At 40.1% G+C, this 20,700-nt stretch overlaps 3 protein-coding genes across 7 annotated transcripts in view; 2 read left to right on the top strand and 1 right to left on the bottom strand.

The window, feature by feature from the left end:
* The window catches only part of LOC109546959 (sodium-dependent noradrenaline transporter), a 13,477-nt gene extending 7,484 nt beyond the window's left edge, over window positions 1-5,993 (top strand). The window contains exons 3-17 of the mRNA XM_048661930.1: window positions 1,020-1,085; window positions 1,143-1,361; window positions 3,518-3,649; window positions 3,717-3,779; window positions 3,836-4,022; window positions 4,078-4,211; window positions 4,263-4,402; window positions 4,463-4,566; window positions 4,648-4,772; window positions 4,828-4,940; window positions 4,995-5,135; window positions 5,187-5,286; window positions 5,340-5,440; window positions 5,498-5,665; window positions 5,718-5,993. Coding sequence (XP_048517887.1) covers window positions 1,020-1,085; window positions 1,143-1,361; window positions 3,518-3,649; window positions 3,717-3,779; window positions 3,836-4,022; window positions 4,078-4,211; window positions 4,263-4,402; window positions 4,463-4,566; window positions 4,648-4,772; window positions 4,828-4,940; window positions 4,995-5,135; window positions 5,187-5,286; window positions 5,340-5,440; window positions 5,498-5,665; window positions 5,718-5,816 — 1,892 coding nt within the window. The 3' untranslated portion in view covers window positions 5,817-5,993. The remainder of the gene's footprint in view (window positions 1-1,019; window positions 1,086-1,142; window positions 1,362-3,517; window positions 3,650-3,716; window positions 3,780-3,835; window positions 4,023-4,077; window positions 4,212-4,262; window positions 4,403-4,462; window positions 4,567-4,647; window positions 4,773-4,827; window positions 4,941-4,994; window positions 5,136-5,186; window positions 5,287-5,339; window positions 5,441-5,497; window positions 5,666-5,717) is intronic.
* Window positions 5,994-6,164: 171 nt separating this feature from the next.
* The window catches only part of LOC109534901 (ankyrin repeat and IBR domain-containing protein 1), a 22,411-nt gene continuing 7,875 nt past the window's right edge, over window positions 6,165-20,700 (bottom strand). For 4 of the 5 annotated variants that reach the window (XM_048661925.1, XM_048661928.1, XM_048661927.1 and 1 more), the window contains exons 14-21: window positions 10,405-10,578; window positions 10,145-10,337; window positions 9,915-10,096; window positions 9,689-9,856; window positions 9,418-9,627; window positions 9,196-9,360; window positions 8,855-9,134; window positions 6,165-8,766 (exon numbers count right to left, since the gene is read on the bottom strand). In XM_048661925.1, coding sequence (XP_048517882.1) covers window positions 8,565-8,766; window positions 8,855-9,134; window positions 9,196-9,360; window positions 9,418-9,627; window positions 9,689-9,856; window positions 9,915-10,096; window positions 10,145-10,337; window positions 10,405-10,578 — 1,574 coding nt within the window. In that variant the 3' untranslated portion in view covers window positions 6,165-8,564. Of the gene's footprint in view, window positions 8,767-8,854; window positions 9,135-9,195; window positions 9,361-9,417; window positions 9,628-9,688; window positions 9,857-9,914; window positions 10,097-10,144; window positions 10,338-10,404; window positions 10,579-14,757; window positions 17,360-17,447; window positions 17,728-17,788; window positions 17,954-18,010; window positions 18,221-18,281; window positions 18,450-18,507; window positions 18,690-18,737; window positions 18,931-18,997; window positions 19,172-20,700 lie in introns of those variants that run through there. The other variant, XM_048661926.1, reaches the window with a different exon arrangement.
* Window positions 12,044-14,586, top strand: LOC109534825 (sodium-dependent noradrenaline transporter). The gene is made up of 11 exons (XM_048661931.1): window positions 12,044-12,242; window positions 12,310-12,372; window positions 12,429-12,615; window positions 12,671-13,159; window positions 13,241-13,365; window positions 13,421-13,533; window positions 13,588-13,728; window positions 13,780-13,879; window positions 13,933-14,033; window positions 14,091-14,258; window positions 14,311-14,586. The coding sequence occupies exons 1-11, from the start codon at window positions 12,137-12,139 to the stop codon at window positions 14,407-14,409; spliced, it is 1,692 nt and encodes a 563-aa protein (XP_048517888.1). The 5' UTR covers window positions 12,044-12,136; the 3' UTR covers window positions 14,410-14,586.

The following is a 20,700-nucleotide window of genomic DNA, read 5'->3' as shown; positions in this document are numbered from 1 at the left end:
CAAAATTTTCTGTTCTCCTGGATGAAACTAAGTGTGGGAAAAAACCGACTAAAAACGGTTTTTATTGTTCAAGTCGAGTTGGGAAGTGGGCTTCTTACATCATCTGGAAACGCTCATCTCCGGAACCGGGAATATCCAGGAAAGCGATCGGGAATGCGCCGCAGGTGCCGCTATTGGAAATACCTGAGGTGACGCGAATTTATTCATTTACATGTAATTGCTATCGGATCTCGTCCTTTCGATGCACAATAAAAAGCATCAAGGACGGAGGAACGCCGAAGACTCCTTTTCTATCGGGAAATTAATCCTTCTCCGCTTTACATCAGTGGAGAATCAGCATGTGGGTGCTTATCGTGTCGTTCCCCTTGCACTTATTCATTTTTTGCATTTTCGTTAACCATTTCCAACCACTTGGACTTGGCAGATTTTGAAGCTCAGTATGAAGCAAAATTGGCTTCAAAATTGCAAAATATTCCGTTTTTCCACCAATTTTCGTCCAAAGCCCTGAAAATATTTCGCTAAGCATCGATTTGTGGCGAGCAAACAGGCTTATATTATGACAATATTGCGAAAAATTGAACGATTCACTTTCGTTTACCCGATTAATGTCTTGTTGGTTTTCCATTCCCTTTGAGGCGTTTTGTGACCATCGAGCCAGTCGCGAAGAAAATTTACATTCGGATGGAATGAAGAAATTTAATCGTAAACGAATTAAATTGTATTAATATTAGCGCCGGAACGGTCTGGCCAATTAATGCAAGAACCCTTGCGATCTAAACGCGAAAAGTTAACGTAAACAAATATTGAAAAGTCAATTAAGGAAAGTAAGGATTTTCTGCTCTGGGAGTTTTACCTGCAAGATACTCTGCCCCCAATGGTTAAGAGCTACAAACAAAAATTGGGTTTGTGGTGCTCAAAGCTTTTAAAGTTTGAAAGGCGCTTAGTGAACAAAAAGGCTTACGTGAATGTTGCCGAGACTGCAAAAAAATGGCCCAGACTTAGCGGTGATTTTTTTTCAGGCAAAGGACGAACGAAACTAAGCAATGCATCCTCCAGCCTCATAATCCCATGTACATTAAGGAAAAGTAAGTAGGAGGTCGGGAATGGCGCCATTTTTACGCAATTTTCCATGCTGCCTGTAGAAGATCTGCACGTTCAACTGGAGGAGGATGAGCATGAGTCCTTCGTCCTGTCTCCCACTTCAAGTCAAGCAGGTGAAGTGGATCCGGACTCCTTCACTGCAGACGATAACAGGGAAACGTGGGGCTCAAACACAGATTTCCTGCTCTCCATTATAGGATTCGCGGTCGATCTGGCTAACATCTGGAGGTTTCCCTATTTGTGCTATAAAAATGGAGGAGGTAATTGACAGAAAATTTTAGAAAACAGTTGGACTAGATTGCAAAAATCCCCCAGATTGTCTAAGTTTAATCCAAATCCCTGCATAGTGCGGATCCTGGATAAGGCATCCAGAAATTGAACTGTATTTCCTTGTGCAGTTTGGACACAATGTTGCAAGAAAGGCATTAAAACAGTGGCCATTATCCGAATGAAGTCAATATTTCCCAGTCGGTTATCAGCGTTGAAGGAATAGGGCGACACTAAGGGCGTAATTAATACTTTTATGACGAACCCTTTGTTATCAGTTCTTGAATGCGTTCCGCGTGAAAAACTTTTATGGTGCGATTTTCATTAAATTGCCTCTTAATGAGGACACATTTTTTCAGGCCACATCCCAGCTCTGTTTAAAATGCTCGGTTGTATGGGGGTTACTCTCAATTTTACCATATTCTTTGCCAAAAATTAGTCTTTCATACATTTCCAGGGTTTTTTGTTTAGGTAGCAACAGAAGCAGGATATCAGAATTTGCTTTTGAAACCTTTCTGCTGGTTCCTGCGCCTTTTCTCTTCTTCCACTTCATATTGAAATTTTTTTCTCCCATCTCTTCTTTTTAGCAGCTCTGCTGTCTTGTCCAATCGCGTTGTTCTACTTGTGCCTCTTTTCACATATTCAGGTTTTTGCAGTTTCGTTTTCTTCGCCAGTTGACCATTTATCATTGACTTCTTTTTTCTTGCTTTGTTTTTTGCTCTTGGAAGACCAAACTGTAAATACGATGACTTTTCGTGTAAATTCATCTTTTAGATTTTTAGGAAAAACGCGTTGTTCTGTTTAGAGAGGGTTTCGTTTAGAAATATTGAGCCAAAAGTGAAGAATTTAAACAAACCAAACAGTGACAAAAGTGACGAGTTTTCCGAATAATTGTTTTTAAACTTTCACTTGTGCTGTTCGGGGAAATATTTTTGGAAAAATATCCAGAAAAAATTATTAGCGTTTTGTCCAACATTTGACGCTGCAAAAGGTTCCAGAAAAAAAAATTACAAAGCTGTACAGTAGCCGAGTGTTCCAATAAAACTTATTTAATAATTTTCACAGAAAATACCTGAAAATTGTCAGTATTTTAAGTAAAAATAATATGTTTTTTTGCGTGGAAAGAATTCTTAATAGAAACTTTGCCAAACTTGGAAAGACCTGAAATTTTAAAGAAACTTGAAAACCTTCAGAGCGATGAGGGTGGCGAATTTTCCACCTAATTTTTTGGAAACTCTTGCTCTAATCGTTTTTTCAAGATAATCTTAATTACTTTCGGTAAAAAACTGAATAAAATTATTTGATTTTTTTGCCAAATTCGAAGCTGAAAAGGGTTTTCTAAAGACTCCTGCAAACCGGTGAATGAGGCGAATTTTCTCGCAAAATGAATTTTGTTATTTTTGGCTGAAAAGACCCCATTATTGTCAGAAACGAAAAAATCATCAGAAAGTAATGTTCTTTGCGTTTTTGATTATAAACTTTTAGTTTTGTGATCGGTTTTGCGAAAATGCGATTTTCGGGAAGAAATGAGATAAGTTTGTTTTTGTCCAGCATTCGAGGCTGAAAAGTGTTTGTAAAATTCCTACAAAGCTATAAATTTACCTTGTAATTTTTTGCGTAAAATACATCCAGATCGTCATTGTTTTTAAGTAAAATTCTACAAAATAAGCGAGAGCAATAAAAAAATTCAGTCTAAACTAAGAAACCACATTTTTTAAACAAACTCTACAGTCTTCAGAGGAATGTAAGTCACAAGTTTTCCAGATAATTTTATTATAAACTTTTGCTTATTCTGTTCGTTTTTTGATAGAAAATTGTCTGATTCTTGTCCCAACTTCGAAGCGGGAAAGGGATTTCAACACTACAATAACTTTGTACAACGCGACGGAGCCGAGTGTTCTAATAAAATTTATTTCATAACTTTTCGCGAAAACTGGAAAAATGTGAAATTTTAAAGAAATATTAAAAATATTATTTAAATGTCCCTTAAATTGCTTAAAAAGCCATTGTTGAGTGACTGCGCTGGTGCGTTGGGTCGGCGCAACAAACCAGTTGCGAAGCACTGCGCCTAAACTCCTAAAACTTCATTGAGTTACCCAGGCCTATTGAAAATGTATCAATAAACTGTTAATTCTGGGTTTGTTTTTAGGTGCATTTTTGATACCCTATACGCTTATGTTAGTGTTCGGTGCCGTGCCACTTTTTTATATGGAATTAATCTTAGGCCAATTTAATAGACAAGGACCAATTAGCCTATGGAGGATATGCCCACTTTTCAAAGGTAAATTTCCATCCAGGGTTCTCCAGAGCCCTCAAGCGTTGTTGGTCTACATTTCATCCTCTTCTAGGAGTGGGATTCTGTGCAGTTTTAGTCGCATTCTACGTTTCGTTTTATTACAATGTGATCTTAGGTGAGCAACCAGTGTTCACACTAAACACGGTTCTAAATGGAAAATGGGTTTTGCAGCCTGGGCCCTCTACTACTTGGGATCGAGCATATCAGCCGAACTCCCCTGGATGCACTGCAACAACTCCTGGAACACTGAGCAATGTTGGGAGCTGAGGTCGCTCAATGAAACCAACAGGTCCATGAGTTTGGTGCTAAACGAGACTCTGAAAAACAGCAAACACACTCCGGCTTTTGAGTTTTTCCAGTAGGTTCCCATCCAGGCTTACTTGGAGTTCGCTAACACACTCAAAAACTTTCAGTCGTGCGGTACTGGAAATGCAATGGAGCGACGGGCTGCACGAAATGGGTTATCCAAAGTGGCAGCTGGTGGTCTGTCTGATCCTCATCTACTGCCTCCTTTATGTGTCGTTGTTCAAGGGAGTGAAGTCTTCCGGTAGGAGAACAGTTTCCGTCATAAGGAAACACCAACTTTGTCAGTTTTCAGGAAAAGTCGTCTGGGTAACAGCCACCATGCCTTATGTGGTTCTCAGCATCCTACTGGTCAGAGGGTTGATGCTTCCAGGGGCTTTAGGCGGGATTTCCTACTATCTTCAGCCGGAACTTTCAAAGCTGAAAGAAACTCAGGTTAGGATGCCCTCACCCCCGAGAGAATTTCAGGAAAATCGCGCCTATTCTATATTTCAGGTTTGGGTGGATGCAGCCGTTCAAATATTCTACTCGGTTGGGGCGGGCTTTGGAGTGCATCTCTCTTATGCCAGCTACAACACCTTCCATAACAATTGCTACAGGTGGGTTCCCAATTCCACTCCTGCGGAAGATTTTCCGACTGTTTCCTACAGTCTTCTACAGCAGCGCCATTTTTGTTTCAGAGATTGCATAATTACAACAGTTGTAAACTGTTTCACAAGTTTCTTCTCTGGGTTCGTCATATTCACCTACTTGGGCTACATGTCCCATAAGCAAGGAGTCGATATTAAATACGTGGCGACCGAAGGTACATCGCAAAATAACCACTCAGCTAAATTTCGCTCTGGAATATTTGCTTGCAGGTCCAGGACTAGTGTTCCAAGTCTATCCGGAGGCGGTGGCCACTTTGCCTGGATCCCATTTGTGGTCGGTGCTCTTCTTTTTCATGTTGATCATGTTGGGAGTGGACTCAGCGGTGAGGTTCAGCAAACCCCAACTATCAAAACGTTTAGTTTACTGATTGTTCCAGATGGGAGGGTTGGAATGCGTCATCACCGGTTTAATGGACGAGTTCTCCAGCTTCTTCAGACAGAGGAAATACGCCAGGGAGATCTTCACGTTGATTGTGATCTTGACCTCTTTCTCCGTGGCGCTGATCAATGTGACCCCAGTAAGTCCCGGAGCCAGTAACAATTGCGATTCTAAACCGCGCTGTTTCCAGGGAGGAATCTACATGTTTCACTTATTCGACACTTACTCTGCAGGAATATCACTGCTGTGCTCTGCTCTGTTTGAAGCCATTGCAGTGTCCTGGTTCTACGGTAAGCAGGAACTGAGTGGAAAATTAAAAATCGCTCCCTTGTAACGGTTGTAGGCTTGGATAGATTAACACAGGACGTTGAAGCTATGCTAGGCATGAAGCCAGGCATCTACTGGCGGGTTTGCTGGAAGTTCATCAGTCCGAGCTTCATTGTGGTAAGACCGGGGGGTTTAAGAAACATTTCCTTTGCTCTAGACATATTTGGTTTGCAGTGCGTTGTTATGTTTGGGTTGTTGTACCATCAGCCACTGGTTTACAACGATTATTCTTATCCCAACTGGGCGGAATGGGTCGGCTGGTCGCTTGCCCTCAGTTCCATAATGATGATTCCTTTAGGAGCGATTATCCAGCTGTGCAAAACTCCTGGATCTTTTAAGGAGGTATCTGGAATACCACTAGAAAACACCACAGAGTTTTAATTGTGTTTTTTAGAGAGTGGCTCTCTCAATATCGCCGGTTGAAGAGCACGAGGAAATCAGGAGGAGCAAGCTGGTGAGACGGTTTAGAGCCAAACATTGGTTCTACATTTAAGCGAGTAGGTTAATTATTGCAGGTCGTTTTTGTGCGTTGTTCTAGTCAGGTATTTTCTTGTTGTTGTTGAGTAAAGTAGTTGGAAAATGATTTTTGATTAACCTAAGTATTTAGATCGACAGTGTAATAACGTGTATAGTAAAACTGAATTTTTATAAAATCACAAATACGTATCGGACCTCGTTAAAATATTTAACTCAACTGCCTTCGATGTTAAATATTTTAATACATGAATCTATTTTTTAACGTAATGTATTCCATGTAGCAAGAGAGCTTGTCAAATAAATGTTGAGTAGTTGATAGAAAACAGTTTTTTGGTCTTTTTCCGGTTCAAAGAAAACGCGTCCCTTAAATGTTATAAACAGTTTATATATTCAACTTCAACCTGATCGATTGATACTGAAACAGAACAGACAACCAATATTGAGGAAATACCGAATACAATAAACGGCGGTTAATATGGACTGACCATAAATAAGTTGATTAAATTGTGTTGATATTAACACTTTTAAATATCGATAAATAATGTATTATACCATGTAAAATGAGTCTATTGTTGAATGCTTTCCGGCTTCAAGAATGATAATGAATCAGATAATTTGAGTAGTTTTTTATTCTTTCGATTATTCGACTGTTTCCAGCCTCTCTTAAACTGTTTCTATTTGTTCAATTAGCTTTTTACCTCGTTGTTATTATTGTTGGAATTTTTTGTGCGCTCTCGACTATTCCCTATAGCCGAAAAGCACTTGACAACATTATTACACATGTGAGGAGGAGTATAGCAAGACAATCAGATATAAGTATCTATAAGTCGAATACAAATATTAAAAAAAACGGGTTCTTTTCCAAAGACGAATGAAAAATAAATATTTTCAGTCGAAAGTTAGGCGTAGCATCTTAGACAAGTAACACAGAGAGTATTATTTTACGTTTTTAATTTTACAAGATTTTGGAATGTCTGAATATTTTCTTCCTGGCGCAGGCTGGAATGTGTCGAGCAAACCACCACTGAAGATGGGCGCCACTCGCGGTTGCAAAACGTCTGGATGAAAATCACCAGTTCCAGCAACTTACTGTTATAAACTGCTCAACAAAATCAACTTTAGAACTGGATAAATTCTGACTGCTTCGAGCGCTTTGGTTTAAGATTAAAGCGGTATTTACTCCAACTCTTCCTCGGTTTATGCGTGTTTTTGTAAAAAATTAGTGCGTCAGATAAAGTTTCTACAGGGCGGCAAAAACACAATGCAAAATTGTTGAAAGTTCCCCATCCTCCCAGTTGGACAGAAAAAGTTTTTCTGTATTTCAACACCACAGGCATCAAGATAGTCCTCATATAAAGAGATAAAGTTTTTAAAGAAAAACGTCCTTGAATCTTTGGCTCATACGGTTTATTTACAGAGCGGTCTTAGAAAAAATCCACTTTTGATCTTGCAGAGATAATTTTTCATCTTAAATTCTGTATATTTTTATTATTTTTTTAGTCTAAAATCGTCTATGAAGTTTCAACATGAGCTCCAGATCGTGAAAATCGATCGACGAGCAGCAAAATTATCGCCGTAAGACAAAAAAGTTGATTTTTTGAGACCATTCTGTAAATACTAACCGTTTCGAACTATTTTCTTTATCTTTAAATTTTTTAGGTTAACAGACAGACACCTTTCTTTGGTCCAGCTAGAAGAAGCATGCAGAACTCTGCCAAATTTTGCACTTCATCATTTGTCATCCTGTAGAAAATTTGTCTGTGAGGTTTAAATTTTTACCAAAACGTCGACTCACAGCAAAAACACGGGGCTCAATAACACTTTAAACAGAAAGTAAATCGCATGAGCCAATCAGGATTTATCCAGTGCTAAAGTTAGGACAAATTTTGTTGAGCAGTTTAGTCGGAACGGCGTGGAAACTCCACTTTTAAAGAGTGAATTTATACAGGGTATGAAGAATCAACTGATTGAAAAACAAGCTGGAAAATGAGTCACTTGAGTGATTTTGAGTTTGGCTCTGTTTGTGGAAAAAATTTAAAAATCTTTTGCAGGCGTATTTTTCTGGATTTCCTTTTTCGTCCTTTAAAACTTTTAACACTTCAGTGGTTAAGAAACAGGATGGCGAAGTCGATATTCCGTTTTACTTTTTTTTGCAAAAATTCAACCTCTTCATTGAAAATTATCTCGAAAGCTGAAATTTTTACAGATTTTATATCTACTGAAAATAGGAAAACTGTAAAAATTCTGTTAGATTAGTGGTTGAGCCTGAAAAATGAAAGAGTTTTTTTTTTAAATCAAAACCGAGAAATTCATTGACTCCAAATCATCATCAAGAGAAAACTAAGCAAATTCTTAATTAAAAAAATTAAAAAAATTTTATCCAACATTCAGACGTGCCAAAATCGAAATTAACAACTTGTAAATGCCGCATTCTCATAGTCAATAACAGTGCAACATCTGGTCATCCACAGAATATGCACTCACAATCATCCATTATAATTACTTTAAAAAAACAACCGAGAGTAAACACGGATAGAAATTTTTTGGTCACTTTCAAAAAGTCTTTTCTTATAAAAACGTATCACAAAAAACACTTAATTTCGATCCAAGTTCCATACATAAGTATATAAAGACAGTCTTTGATAGTTTAGGTGGAAATGGGCCGGAGGTTTTCGTGCCAGCTGCTGATGGACACGAATTGGCACAGATGAAGACTGGCAAAAACACCTCAAGAACATTCCGCAGGATAGGCGAAAAGGCAACGTTAAAGAACAGAGCTGATGTCCTCCGGTTCGGTGTCTCGCTCCTTTTCTTTCTTCTTCGATTTCTTCCGTCGCTTTGAGTCTCTGGTCTTGGGCGACCTTTCCAGAAGAAAAAGAGCCTCGTGGAAATCGTCCGAACTCAGGTTGGACTCTTGAACGTGCAGCACTGAACTAAGTGCACCGTCTGTAGATGACTTTGGAAACCTGCAAGTATTATTGTTGTATAAATAGGAGACATAAACTGGTCTACCAAGCTTCAACAGCCAGTTGAAGAGAAGCAATATCTACTAACCTAAACATTTCCCTTTCGCGCTCGGGTTCATTGGCGCTCTTGGACTTTCCATTATCCTTTCCAGACCTGGGGCTTCCATGTGGAGTGGTCACGTTCGACTTTGAGGAGGCCGGAGTGGTGGAGCGGACCAGAGAGGGAGTGAAGGGCTCTGGAGGCAGGGAGTGACTGTTGTTGAGGCTGCCGCTCGATATGCTCAATGAGCAGGAGCTGAGAGGAGCCGGGACGCTCAAACTGGAGGAGCGCGACTGTCTCCCCGACAGGTTTTGGATCAAACTGACTCCTACGAAAGGACACAATTGCCTTATTTTTGCAGTGGCGCTCGAGCCTATGCCAGCACCTACCTGGCGATTTAGGTTCAGGGGTGCGTGAAATTGAGACTCCAGAAATGAACAAAGTTGGCGACTTGGGGATGCCAGTTTCGCTTTCATACTCATTAGAACTATCGGTTTCTAGAGTGGTTTTCTGGGGACTTTTGCAAATTTTTATCCTCAAATGCGAGGAGAAGCCTGAAAATCCCATGGGAATTAGTAGAGGGATGATGGCGTTTGTCACGCCGCAAGTACCTTTGGCAGTTTTCTTTTGATTATCGACTAGGAACCCTGTGGATTTCGAGAAACTGCCCTCACTGGCGCATTGGCGCCTCTTCGGGCTGTGTTTTTCGCTCTTTGATTCTCCGACTAAGGACTTTTCCACTAAAACGGAGCTGGAGGATCCTCCGTTGCTACTCGAGCGATCGCAGCACGCCTTCGATTTGCGTTCGTTGCTAATTAAACCTGGAAAAACGCCGAATTGGACCAGAAGCTAGTTTAGCAGGAAGCCACATTGTTTACCCACCTATACTTTTATTCACAGCTATTCTGGTTAGATAATTGGATTTTGGCAAATGAGCTGAACACAGTTTCGCCTTAAGGGTAGCGAATGGATTATGACTATGTTTCTTACACTGGGTTTCTTTGGCAATTGGGTCAGTCTTTTTGGTTTCCTCGTCGTAAACTTTGCTTCCTTCAAAAACCGAACGAAGTTCCTCATAAATAGAGCCTAAGTGCTTTTAGAGCTTTACCTAGATCGTCATCAGTCATCGAATTCAATATTCCACAAACTTCCATATCGGCATTAATCGAGTCGGATATGGTGGTGTCCTCCATCGAGCTCTGCGCCTGGCAAAACTCTTCCTCCGGATGCGGATGCTGCAGCAACAAGAACTGTCTCGATCTTATTGATGTGGAAGGTAAAGCTAAAAATCTACTGGAATTGCTGAGTAACGCGAAGCGTCGGCCAGATTCCTCCTACCTTCGCACCAAATCTTCGGGCTTCTCGTCATGCTGGCTGCTGTGATCCGAGTCCAAATGGTACCGAGGTTCATCCGCTCCATTCATGCGAGTTAAGGGTCCTTTGCGGGTTCTTCCGGCGCAAAGATCGCCCGTGGAATGGCATCTCTTCAAGCTGGAGAGATCCTCGTAGTCATCATTACCGAAGGTATAACCTGCAGGGGCAAGAAATCGGCAGCTTTCACCCAGATTTGTTCACTTTTCAATTTGTTGCGCTCCTACCGTTCTCATGAATGTCGGAAATCTTAAATGTGCCATCCTGATTGCCTCTGCACGAACGAAACACCGTGTCTCGATCCGGCTCCAGTCGATCCAAGGATTTCAAGTCGATCTTGTGATTGGCGAGCGACTTTAGGAAATAGTCCACCGTCAAATCGGCGCTTGTTTTCTGGTAGCCTGCAACATGAACGGGGATGTTGAAAATGTGTTAATTACAAGGAACTAGAGTGCATTTAAGCGCTTGGATAAATCAAAAATTTTACATGCAAATCTAGGCCTGGGTAACACTGTGTTGAGTTGCAAATTTGAGTTGTTGAGCGATGAGGGTGACGAGTTTTCCAAATATTGATTATTTGCGTTTGCTTTCTTTGGTCGTTTTTCGAGGAAACCTAAATTTTGTCGATGAAAAACAAGATAGCTTTATTTGGGTTTTGTCCCAAATTCTAAGGTGAAATGGGCATTCGAAAAAGTCTTTCTTGTAACTTTTCTTCAACCTTTCTTGTAAATCCCTCTTTTGAGTTTTTTGCATAATAAACTGGTCTACCAAGCTTCAACAGCCAGTTGAAGAGAAGCAATATCTACTAACCTAAACATTTCCCTTTCGCGCTCGGGTTCATTGGCGCTCTTGGACTTTCCATTATCCTTTCCAGACCTGGGGCTTCCATGTGGAGTGGTCACGTTCGACAATTCTTAATAGAAACTTTGCCAAACTTGGAAAGACCTGAAATTTTAAAGAAACTTGAAAACCTTCAGAGCGATGAGGGTGGCGAATTTTCCACCTAATTTTTTGGAAACTCTTGCTCTAATCGTTTTTTCAAGATAATCTTAATTACTTTCGGTAAAAAACTGAATAAAATTATTTGATTTTTTTGCCAAATTCGAAGCTGAAAAGGGTTTTCTAAAGACTCCTGCAAACCGGTGAATGAGGCGAATTTTCTCGCAAAATGAATTTTGTTATTTTTGGCTGAAAAGACCCCATTATTGTCAGAAACGAAAAAATCATCAGAAAGTAATGTTCTTTGCGTTTTTGATTATAAACTTTTAGTTTTGTGATCGGTTTTGCGAAAATGCGATTTTCGGGAAGAAATGAGATAAGTTTGTTTTTGTCCAGCATTCGAGGCTGAAAAGTGTTTGTAAAATTCCTACAAAGCTATAAATTTACCTTGTAATTTTTTGCGTAAAATACATCCAGATCGTCATTGTTTTTAAGTAAAATTCTACAAAATAAGCGAGAGCAATAAAAAAATTCAGTCTAAACTAAGAAACCACATTTTTTAAACAAACTCTACAGTCTTCAGAGGAATGTAAGTCACAAGTTTTCCAGATAATTTTATTATAAACTTTTGCTTATTCTGTTCGTTTTTTGATAGAAAATTGTCTGATTCTTGTCCCAACTTCGAAGCGGGAAAGGGATTTCAACACTACAATAACTTTGTACAACGCGACGGAGCCGAGTGTTCTAATAAAATTTATTTCATAACTTTTCGCGAAAACTGGAAAAATGTGAAATTTTAAAGAAATATTAAAAATATTATTTAAATGTCCCTTAAATTGCTTAAAAAGCCATTGTTGAGTGACTGCGCTGGTGCGTTGGGTCGGCGCAACAAACCAGTTGCGAAGCACTGCGCCTAAACTCCTAAAACTTCATTGAGTTACCCAGGCCTATTGAAAATGTATCAATAAACTGTTAATTCTGGGTTTGTTTTTAGGTGCATTTTTGATACCCTATACGCTTATGTTAGTGTTCGGTGCCGTGCCACTTTTTTATATGGAATTAATCTTAGGCCAATTTAATAGACAAGGACCAATTAGCCTATGGAGGATATGCCCACTTTTCAAAGGTAAATTTCCATCCAGGGTTCTCCAGAGCCCTCAAGCGTTGTTGGTCTACATTTCATCCTCTTCTAGGAGTGGGATTCTGTGCAGTTTTAGTCGCATTCTACGTTTCGTTTTATTACAATGTGATCTTAGGTGAGCAACCAGTGTTCACACTAAACACGGTTCTAAATGGAAAATGGGTTTTGCAGCCTGGGCCCTCTACTACTTGGGATCGAGCATATCAGCCGAACTCCCCTGGATGCACTGCAACAACTCCTGGAACACTGAGCAATGTTGGGAGCTGAGGTCGCTCAATGAAACCAACAGGTCCATGAGTTTGGTGCTAAACGAGACTCTGAAAAACAGCAAACACACTCCGGCTTTTGAGTTTTTCCAGTAGGTTCCCATCCAGGCTTACTTGGAGTTCGCTAACACACTCAAAAACTTTCAGTCGTGCGGTACTGGAAATGCAATGGAGCGACGGGCTGCACGAAATGGGTTATCCAAAGTGGCAGCTGGTGGTCTGTCTGATCCTCATCTACTGCCTCCTTTATGTGTCGTTGTTCAAGGGAGTGAAGTCTTCCGGTAGGAGAACAGTTTCCGTCATAAGGAAACACCAACTTTGTCAGTTTTCAGGAAAAGTCGTCTGGGTAACAGCCACCATGCCTTATGTGGTTCTCAGCATCCTACTGGTCAGAGGGTTGATGCTTCCAGGGGCTTTAGGCGGGATTTCCTACTATCTTCAGCCGGAACTTTCAAAGCTGAAAGAAACTCAGGTTAGGATGCCCTCACCCCCGAGAGAATTTCAGGAAAATCGCGCCTATTCTATATTTCAGGTTTGGGTGGATGCAGCCGTTCAAATATTCTACTCGGTTGGGGCGGGCTTTGGAGTGCATCTCTCTTATGCCAGCTACAACACCTTCCATAACAATTGCTACAGGTGGGTTCCCAATTCCACTCCTGCGGAAGATTTTCCGACTGTTTCCTACAGTCTTCTACAGCAGCGCCATTTTTGTTTCAGAGATTGCATAATTACAACAGTTGTAAACTGTTTCACAAGTTTCTTCTCTGGGTTCGTCATATTCACCTACTTGGGCTACATGTCCCATAAGCAAGGAGTCGATATTAAATACGTGGCGACCGAAGGTACATCGCAAAATAACCACTCAGCTAAATTTCGCTCTGGAATATTTGCTTGCAGGTCCAGGACTAGTGTTCCAAGTCTATCCGGAGGCGGTGGCCACTTTGCCTGGATCCCATTTGTGGTCGGTGCTCTTCTTTTTCATGTTGATCATGTTGGGAGTGGACTCAGCGGTGAGGTTCAGCAAACCCCAACTATCAAAACGTTTAGTTTACTGATTGTTCCAGATGGGAGGGTTGGAATGCGTCATCACCGGTTTAATGGACGAGTTCTCCAGCTTCTTCAGACAGAGGAAATACGCCAGGGAGATCTTCACGTTGATTGTGATCTTGACCTCTTTCTCCGTGGCGCTGATCAATGTGACCCCAGTAAGTCCCGGAGCCAGTAACAATTGCGATTCTAAACCGCGCTGTTTCCAGGGAGGAATCTACATGTTTCACTTATTCGACACTTACTCTGCAGGAATATCACTGCTGTGCTCTGCTCTGTTTGAAGCCATTGCAGTGTCCTGGTTCTACGGTAAGCAGGAACTGAGTGGAAAATTAAAAATCGCTCCCTTGTAACGGTTGTAGGCTTGGATAGATTAACACAGGACGTTGAAGCTATGCTAGGCATGAAGCCAGGCATCTACTGGCGGGTTTGCTGGAAGTTCATCAGTCCGAGCTTCATTGTGGTAAGACCGGGGGGTTTAAGAAACATTTCCTTTGCTCTAGACATATTTGGTTTGCAGTGCGTTGTTATGTTTGGGTTGTTGTACCATCAGCCACTGGTTTACAACGATTATTCTTATCCCAACTGGGCGGAATGGGTCGGCTGGTCGCTTGCCCTCAGTTCCATAATGATGATTCCTTTAGGAGCGATTATCCAGCTGTGCAAAACTCCTGGATCTTTTAAGGAGGTATCTGGAATACCACTAGAAAACACCACAGAGTTTTAATTGTGTTTTTTAGAGAGTGGCTCTCTCAATATCGCCGGTTGAAGAGCACGAGGAAATCAGGAGGAGCAAGCTGGTGAGACGGTTTAGAGCCAAACATTGGTTCTACATTTAAGCGAGTAGGTTAATTATTGCAGGTCGTTTTTGTGCGTTGTTCTAGTCAGGTATTTTCTTGTTGTTGTTGAGTAAAGTAGTTGGAAAATGATTTTTGATTAACCTAAGTATTTAGATCGACAGTGTAATAACGTGTATAGTAAAACTGAATTTTTATAAAATCACAAATACGTATCGGACCTCGTTAAAATATTTAACTCAACTGCCTTCGATGTTAAATATTTTAATACATGAATCTATTTTTTAACGTAATGTATTCCATGTAGCAAGAGAGCTTGTCAAATAAATGTTGAGTAGTTGATAGAAAACAGTTTTTTGGTCTTTTTCCGGTTCAAAGAAAACGCGTCCCTTAAATGTTATAAACAGTTTATATATTCAACTTCAACCTGATCGATTGATACTGAAACAGAACAGACAACCAATATTGAGGAAATACCGAATACAATAAACGGCGGTTAATATGGACTGACCATAAATAAGTTGATTAAATTGTGTTGATATTAACACTTTTAAATATCGATAAATAATGTATTATACCATGTAAAATGAGTCTATTGTTGAATGCTTTCCGGCTTCAAGAATGATAATGAATCAGATAATTTGAGTAGTTTTTTATTCTTTCGATTATTCGACTGTTTCCAGCCTCTCTTAAACTGTTTCTATTTGTTCAATTAGCTTTTTACCTCGTTGTTATTATTGTTGGAATTTTTTGTGCGCTCTCGACTATTCCCTATAGCCGAAAAGCACTTGACAACATTATTACACATGTGAGGAGGAGTATAGCAAGACAATCAGATATAAGTATCTATAAGTCGAATACAAATATTAAAAAAAACGGGTTCTTTTCCAAAGACGAATGAAAAATAAATATTTTCAGTCGAAAGTTAGGCGTAGCATCTTAGACAAGTAACACAGAGAGTATTATTTTACGTTTTTAATTTTACAAGATTTTGGAATGTCTGAATATTTTCTTCCTGGCGCAGGCTGGAATGTGTCGAGCAAACCACCACTGAAGATGGGCGCCACTCGCGGTTGCAAAACGTCTGGATGAAAATCACCAGTTCCAGCAACTTACTGTTATAAACTGCTCAACAAAATCAACTTTAGAACTGGATAAATTCTGACTGCTTCGAGCGCTTTGGTTTAAGATTAAAGCGGTATTTACTCCAACTCTTCCTCGGTTTATGCGTGTTTTTGTAAAAAATTAGTGCGTCAGATAAAGTTTCTACAGGGCGGCAAAAACACAATGCAAAATTGTTGAAAGTTCCCCATCCTCCCAGTTGGACAGAAAAAGTTTTTCTGTATTTCAACACCACAGGCATCAAGATAGTCCTCATATAAAGAGATAAAGTTTTTAAAGAAAAACGTCCTTGAATCTTTGGCTCATACGGTTTATTTACAGAGCGGTCTTAGAAAAAATCCACTTTTGATCTTGCAGAGATAATTTTTCATCTTAAATTCTGTATATTTTTATTATTTTTTTAGTCTAAAATCGTCTATGAAGTTTCAACATGAGCTCCAGATCGTGAAAATCGATCGACGAGCAGCAAAATTATCGCCGTAAGACAAAAAAGTTGATTTTTTGAGACCATTCTGTAAATACTAACCGTTTCGAACTATTTTCTTTATCTTTAAATTTTTTAGGTTAACAGACAGACACCTTTCTTTGGTCCAGCTAGAAGAAGCATGCAGAACTCTGCCAAATTTTGCACTTCATCATTTGTCATCCTGTAGAAAATTTGTCTGTGAGGTTTAAATTTTTACCAAAACGTCGACTCACAGCAAAAACACGGGGCTCAATAACACTTTAAACAGAAAGTAAATCGCATGAGCCAATCAGGATTTATCCAGTGCTAAAGTTAGGACAAATTTTGTTGAGCAGTTTAGTCGGAACGGCGTGGAAACTCCACTTTTAAAGAGTGAATTTATACAGGGTATGAAGAATCAACTGATTGAAAAACAAGCTGGAAAATGAGTCACTTGAGTGATTTTGAGTTTGGCTCTGTTTGTGGAAAAAATTTAAAAATCTTTTGCAGGCGTATTTTTCTGGATTTCCTTTTTCGTCCTTTAAAACTTTTAACACTTCAGTGGTTAAGAAACAGGATGGCGAAGTCGATATTCCGTTTTACTTTTTTTTGCAAAAATTCAACCTCTTCATTGAAAATTATCTCGAAAGCTGAAATTTTTACAGATTTTATATCTACTGAAAATAGGAAAACTGTAAAAATTCTGTTAGATTAGTGGTTGAGCCTGAAAAATGAAAGAGTTTTTTTTTTAAATCAAAACCGAGAAATTCATTGACTCCAAATCATCATCAAGAGAAAACTAAGCAAATTCTTAATTAAAAAAATTAAAAAAATTTTATCCAACATTCAGACGTGCCAAAATCGAAATTAACAACTTGTAAATGCCGCATTCTCATAGTCAATAACAGTGCAACATCTGGTCATCCACAGAATATGCACTCACAATCATCCATTATAATTACTTTAAAAAAACAACCGAGAGTAAACACGGATAGAAATTTTTTGGTCACTTTCAAAAAGTCTTTTCTTATAAAAACGTATCACAAAAAACACTTAATTTCGATCCAAGTTCCATACATAAGTATATAAAGACAGTCTTTGATAGTTTAGGTGGAAATGGGCCGGAGGTTTTCGTGCCAGCTGCTGATGGACACGAATTGGCACAGATGAAGACTGGCAAAAACACCTCAAGAACATTCCGCAGGATAGGCGAAAAGGCAACGTTAAAGAACAGAGCTGATGTCCTCCGGTTCGGTGTCTCGCTCCTTTTCTTTCTTCTTCGATTTCTTCCGTCGCTTTGAGTCTCTGGTCTTGGGCGACCTTTCCAGAAGAAAAAGAGCCTCGTGGAAATCGTCCGAACTCAGGTTGGACTCTTGAACGTGCAGCACTGAACTAAGTGCACCGTCTGTAGATGACTTTGGAAACCTGCAAGTATTATTGTTGTATAAATAGGAGACATAAACTGGTCTACCAAGCTTCAACAGCCAGTTGAAGAGAAGCAATATCTACTAACCTAAACATTTCCCTTTCGCGCTCGGGTTCATTGGCGCTCTTGGACTTTCCATTATCCTTTCCAGACCTGGGGCTTCCATGTGGAGTGGTCACGTTCGACTTTGAGGAGGCCGGAGTGGTGGAGCGGACCAGAGAGGGAGTGAAGGGCTCTGGAGGCAGGGAGTGACTGTTGTTGAGGCTGCCGCTCGATATGCTCAATGAGCAGGAGCTGAGAGGAGCCGGGACGCTCAAACTGGAGGAGCGCGACTGTCTCCCCGACAGGTTTTGGATCAAACTGACTCCTACGAAAGGACACAATTGCCTTATTTTTGCAGTGGCGCTCGAGCCTATGCCAGCACCTACCTGGCGATTTAGGTTCAGGGGTGCGTGAAATTGAGACTCCAGAAATGAACAAAGTTGGCGACTTGGGGATGCCAGTTTCGCTTTCATACTCATTAGAACTATCGGTTTCTAGAGTGGTTTTCTGGGGACTTTTGCAAATTTTTATCCTCAAATGCGAGGAGAAGCCTGAAAATCCCATGGGAATTAGTAGAGGGATGATGGCGTTTGTCACGCCGCAAGTACCTTTGGCAGTTTTCTTTTGATTATCGACTAGGAACCCTGTGGATTTCGAGAAACTGCCCTCACTGGCGCATTGGCGCCTCTTCGGGCTGTGTTTTTCGCTCTTTGATTCTCCGACTAAGGACTTTTCCACTAAAACGGAGCTGGAGGATCCTCCGTTGCTACTCGAGCGATCGCAGCACGCCTTCGATTTGCGTTCGTTGCTAATTAAACCTGGAAAAACGCCGAATTGGACCAGAAGCTAGTTTAGCAGGAAGCCACATTGTTTACCCACCTATACTTTTATTCACAGCTATTCTGGTTAGATAATTGGATTTTGGCAAATGAGCTGAACACAGTTTCGCCTTAAGGGTAGCGAATGGATTATGACTATGTTTCTTACACTGGGTTTCTTTGGCAATTGGGTCAGTCTTTTTGGTTTCCTCGTCGTAAACTTTGCTTCCTTCAAAAACCGAACGAAGTTCCTCATAAATAGAGCCTAAGTGCTTTTAGAGCTTTACCTAGATCGTCATCAGTCATCGAATTCAATATTCCACAAACTTCCATATCGGCATTAATCGAGTCGGATATGGTGGTGTCCTCCATCGAGCTCTGCGCCTGGCAAAACTCTTCCTCCGGATGCGGATGCTGCAGCAACAAGAACTGTCTCGATCTTATTGATGTGGAAGGTAAAGCTAAAAATCTACTGGAATTGCTGAGTAACGCGAAGCGTCGGCCAGATTCCTCCTACCTTCGCACCAAATCTTCGGGCTTCTCGTCATGCTGGCTGCTGTGATCCGAGTCCAAATGGTACCGAGGTTCATCCGCTCCATTCATGCGAGTTAAGGGTCCTTTGCGGGTTCTTCCGGCGCAAAGATCGCCCGTGGAATGGCATCTCTTCAAGCTGGAGAGATCCTCGTAGTCATCATTACCGAAGGTATAACCTGCAGGGGCAAGAAATCGGCAGCTTTCACCCAGATTTGTTCACTTTTCAATTTGTTGCGCTCCTACCGTTCTCATGAATGTCGGAAATCTTAAATGTGCCATCCTGATTGCCTCTGCAGGAACGAAACACCGTGTCTCGATCCGGCTCCAGTCGATCCAAGGATTTCAGGTCGATCTTGTGATTGGCGAGCGACTTTAGGAAATAGTCCACCGTCAAATCGGCACTTGTTTTCTGGTAGCCTGCAACATGAACGGGGATTTTGAAAATGTGTTAATTACAAGGAACTAGAGTGCATTTAAGCGCTTGGATAAATCAAAATTTTTACATGCAAATCTAGGCCTGGGTAACACTGTGTTGAGTTGCGCCTTTGAGTTGTTGAGCCATGAGGGAGTTATATGACCACTTATGAAGACCACTGTATATTTTAAGGGATAAATGTCGATGCTGCATTATTACGCTATATAAGCTGCGCATTCGACATAGTAAAGTTAGTCTTAAGTTAGTAGGACATAGTGTAATATCTCGCTATTGTAAAACACATTTTTGGTTCGTAATAAACGTTTTTAAAAAACAAATTTTTTACATCGAGAAACAAAATTAGGGCGACGAGTTTTCCAAATATTGACTATTTGCGTTTGCTTTCTTTGGTCGTTTTTTGAGGAAACCTAAATTTTGTCGAAAAAAAACAAGATAGCTTTGTTTGGGTTTTGTCCCAAATTCTAAGGTGAAATGGGCATTCGAAAAAGACGATAAAGAAGACCAAATTGTAAAGACGACAACTTTTCTTGTAAATCCCTCTTTTGAGTTTTTTGCATAAAAGACTCTCAGTTTGTCAGTATTTCACAGTAAAACGTTAGGAAAAATCGCGTTGTTCTGTTTAGAGAGAGATATGTTGACAAATATTGACCTAAAAGTGAAGAAACCGGGATTTGAAGAAACCAAATTTTTCACAGCGACAAACGTGACGAGTTTTCCGAATAATTGATTTTGAACTTTCACTTTTTTTACAAACTTCTTTTTGGGTATTTCGCCTCAAAATTTTTCGTCTTTAAAAAAGACAGATTTTCCTCAAGTCGCTTACTACAGATTGATAAATAGTGCTCCTATTTCGCAATAAGAACGAATTGTTTATCAAAAAGTAATCACGAACTATCACCTACAGGGTAGCCTGCAACATGAACGGGGATGTTGAAAATGTGTTAATTACAAAGGAACTAGAGTGCATTTAAGCGCGTGGATAAATCAACATTTTTACATGCAAATCTAGGCCTGGGTAACACTGTGTTGAGTTGCGCCTTTGAGTTGTTGAGCGATGAGGGTGACGAGTTTTCCAAATATTGATTATTTGCGTTTGCTTTCGTTGGTCGTTTTTCGAGGAAACCTAAATTTTGTCGAAGAAAAACAAGATAGCTTTGTTTGGGTTTTGTTCCAAATTCTAAGGTGAAATGGGCATTCGAAAAAGTCTTTCTTGTAACTTTTCTTCAACCTTTCTTGTAAATCCCTCTTTTGAGTTTTTTGCATAAAAGACTCTCACTTTGCCAGTATTTCACAGTAAAACGTTAGGAAAAATCGCGCTGTTCTGTTCAGAGAGAGTTTTGTTCACAAATATTGACCTAAAAGTGAAGAAACCGTGATTTAAAGACACCAAATTTTTCACAGCGACAAACGTGACGAATTTTCCGAATAATTCATTTTAAACTTTCACTTTTTTTACAAACTTCTTTTTAGGTATTTCGCCTCAAAAATTTTTGTCTTTAAAAAAGACAGA

This window comes from Dendroctonus ponderosae, unplaced genomic scaffold (assembly GCF_020466585.1).
Source record: "Dendroctonus ponderosae isolate FM_Combo_2020 unplaced genomic scaffold, Dpon_F_20191213v2 Dpon_F_20191213_10, whole genome shotgun sequence".
Classification (NCBI taxonomy): domain Eukaryota; kingdom Metazoa; phylum Arthropoda; class Insecta; order Coleoptera; family Curculionidae; genus Dendroctonus; species Dendroctonus ponderosae.
This window is presented reverse-complemented; position numbering and strand designations above follow the sequence as displayed.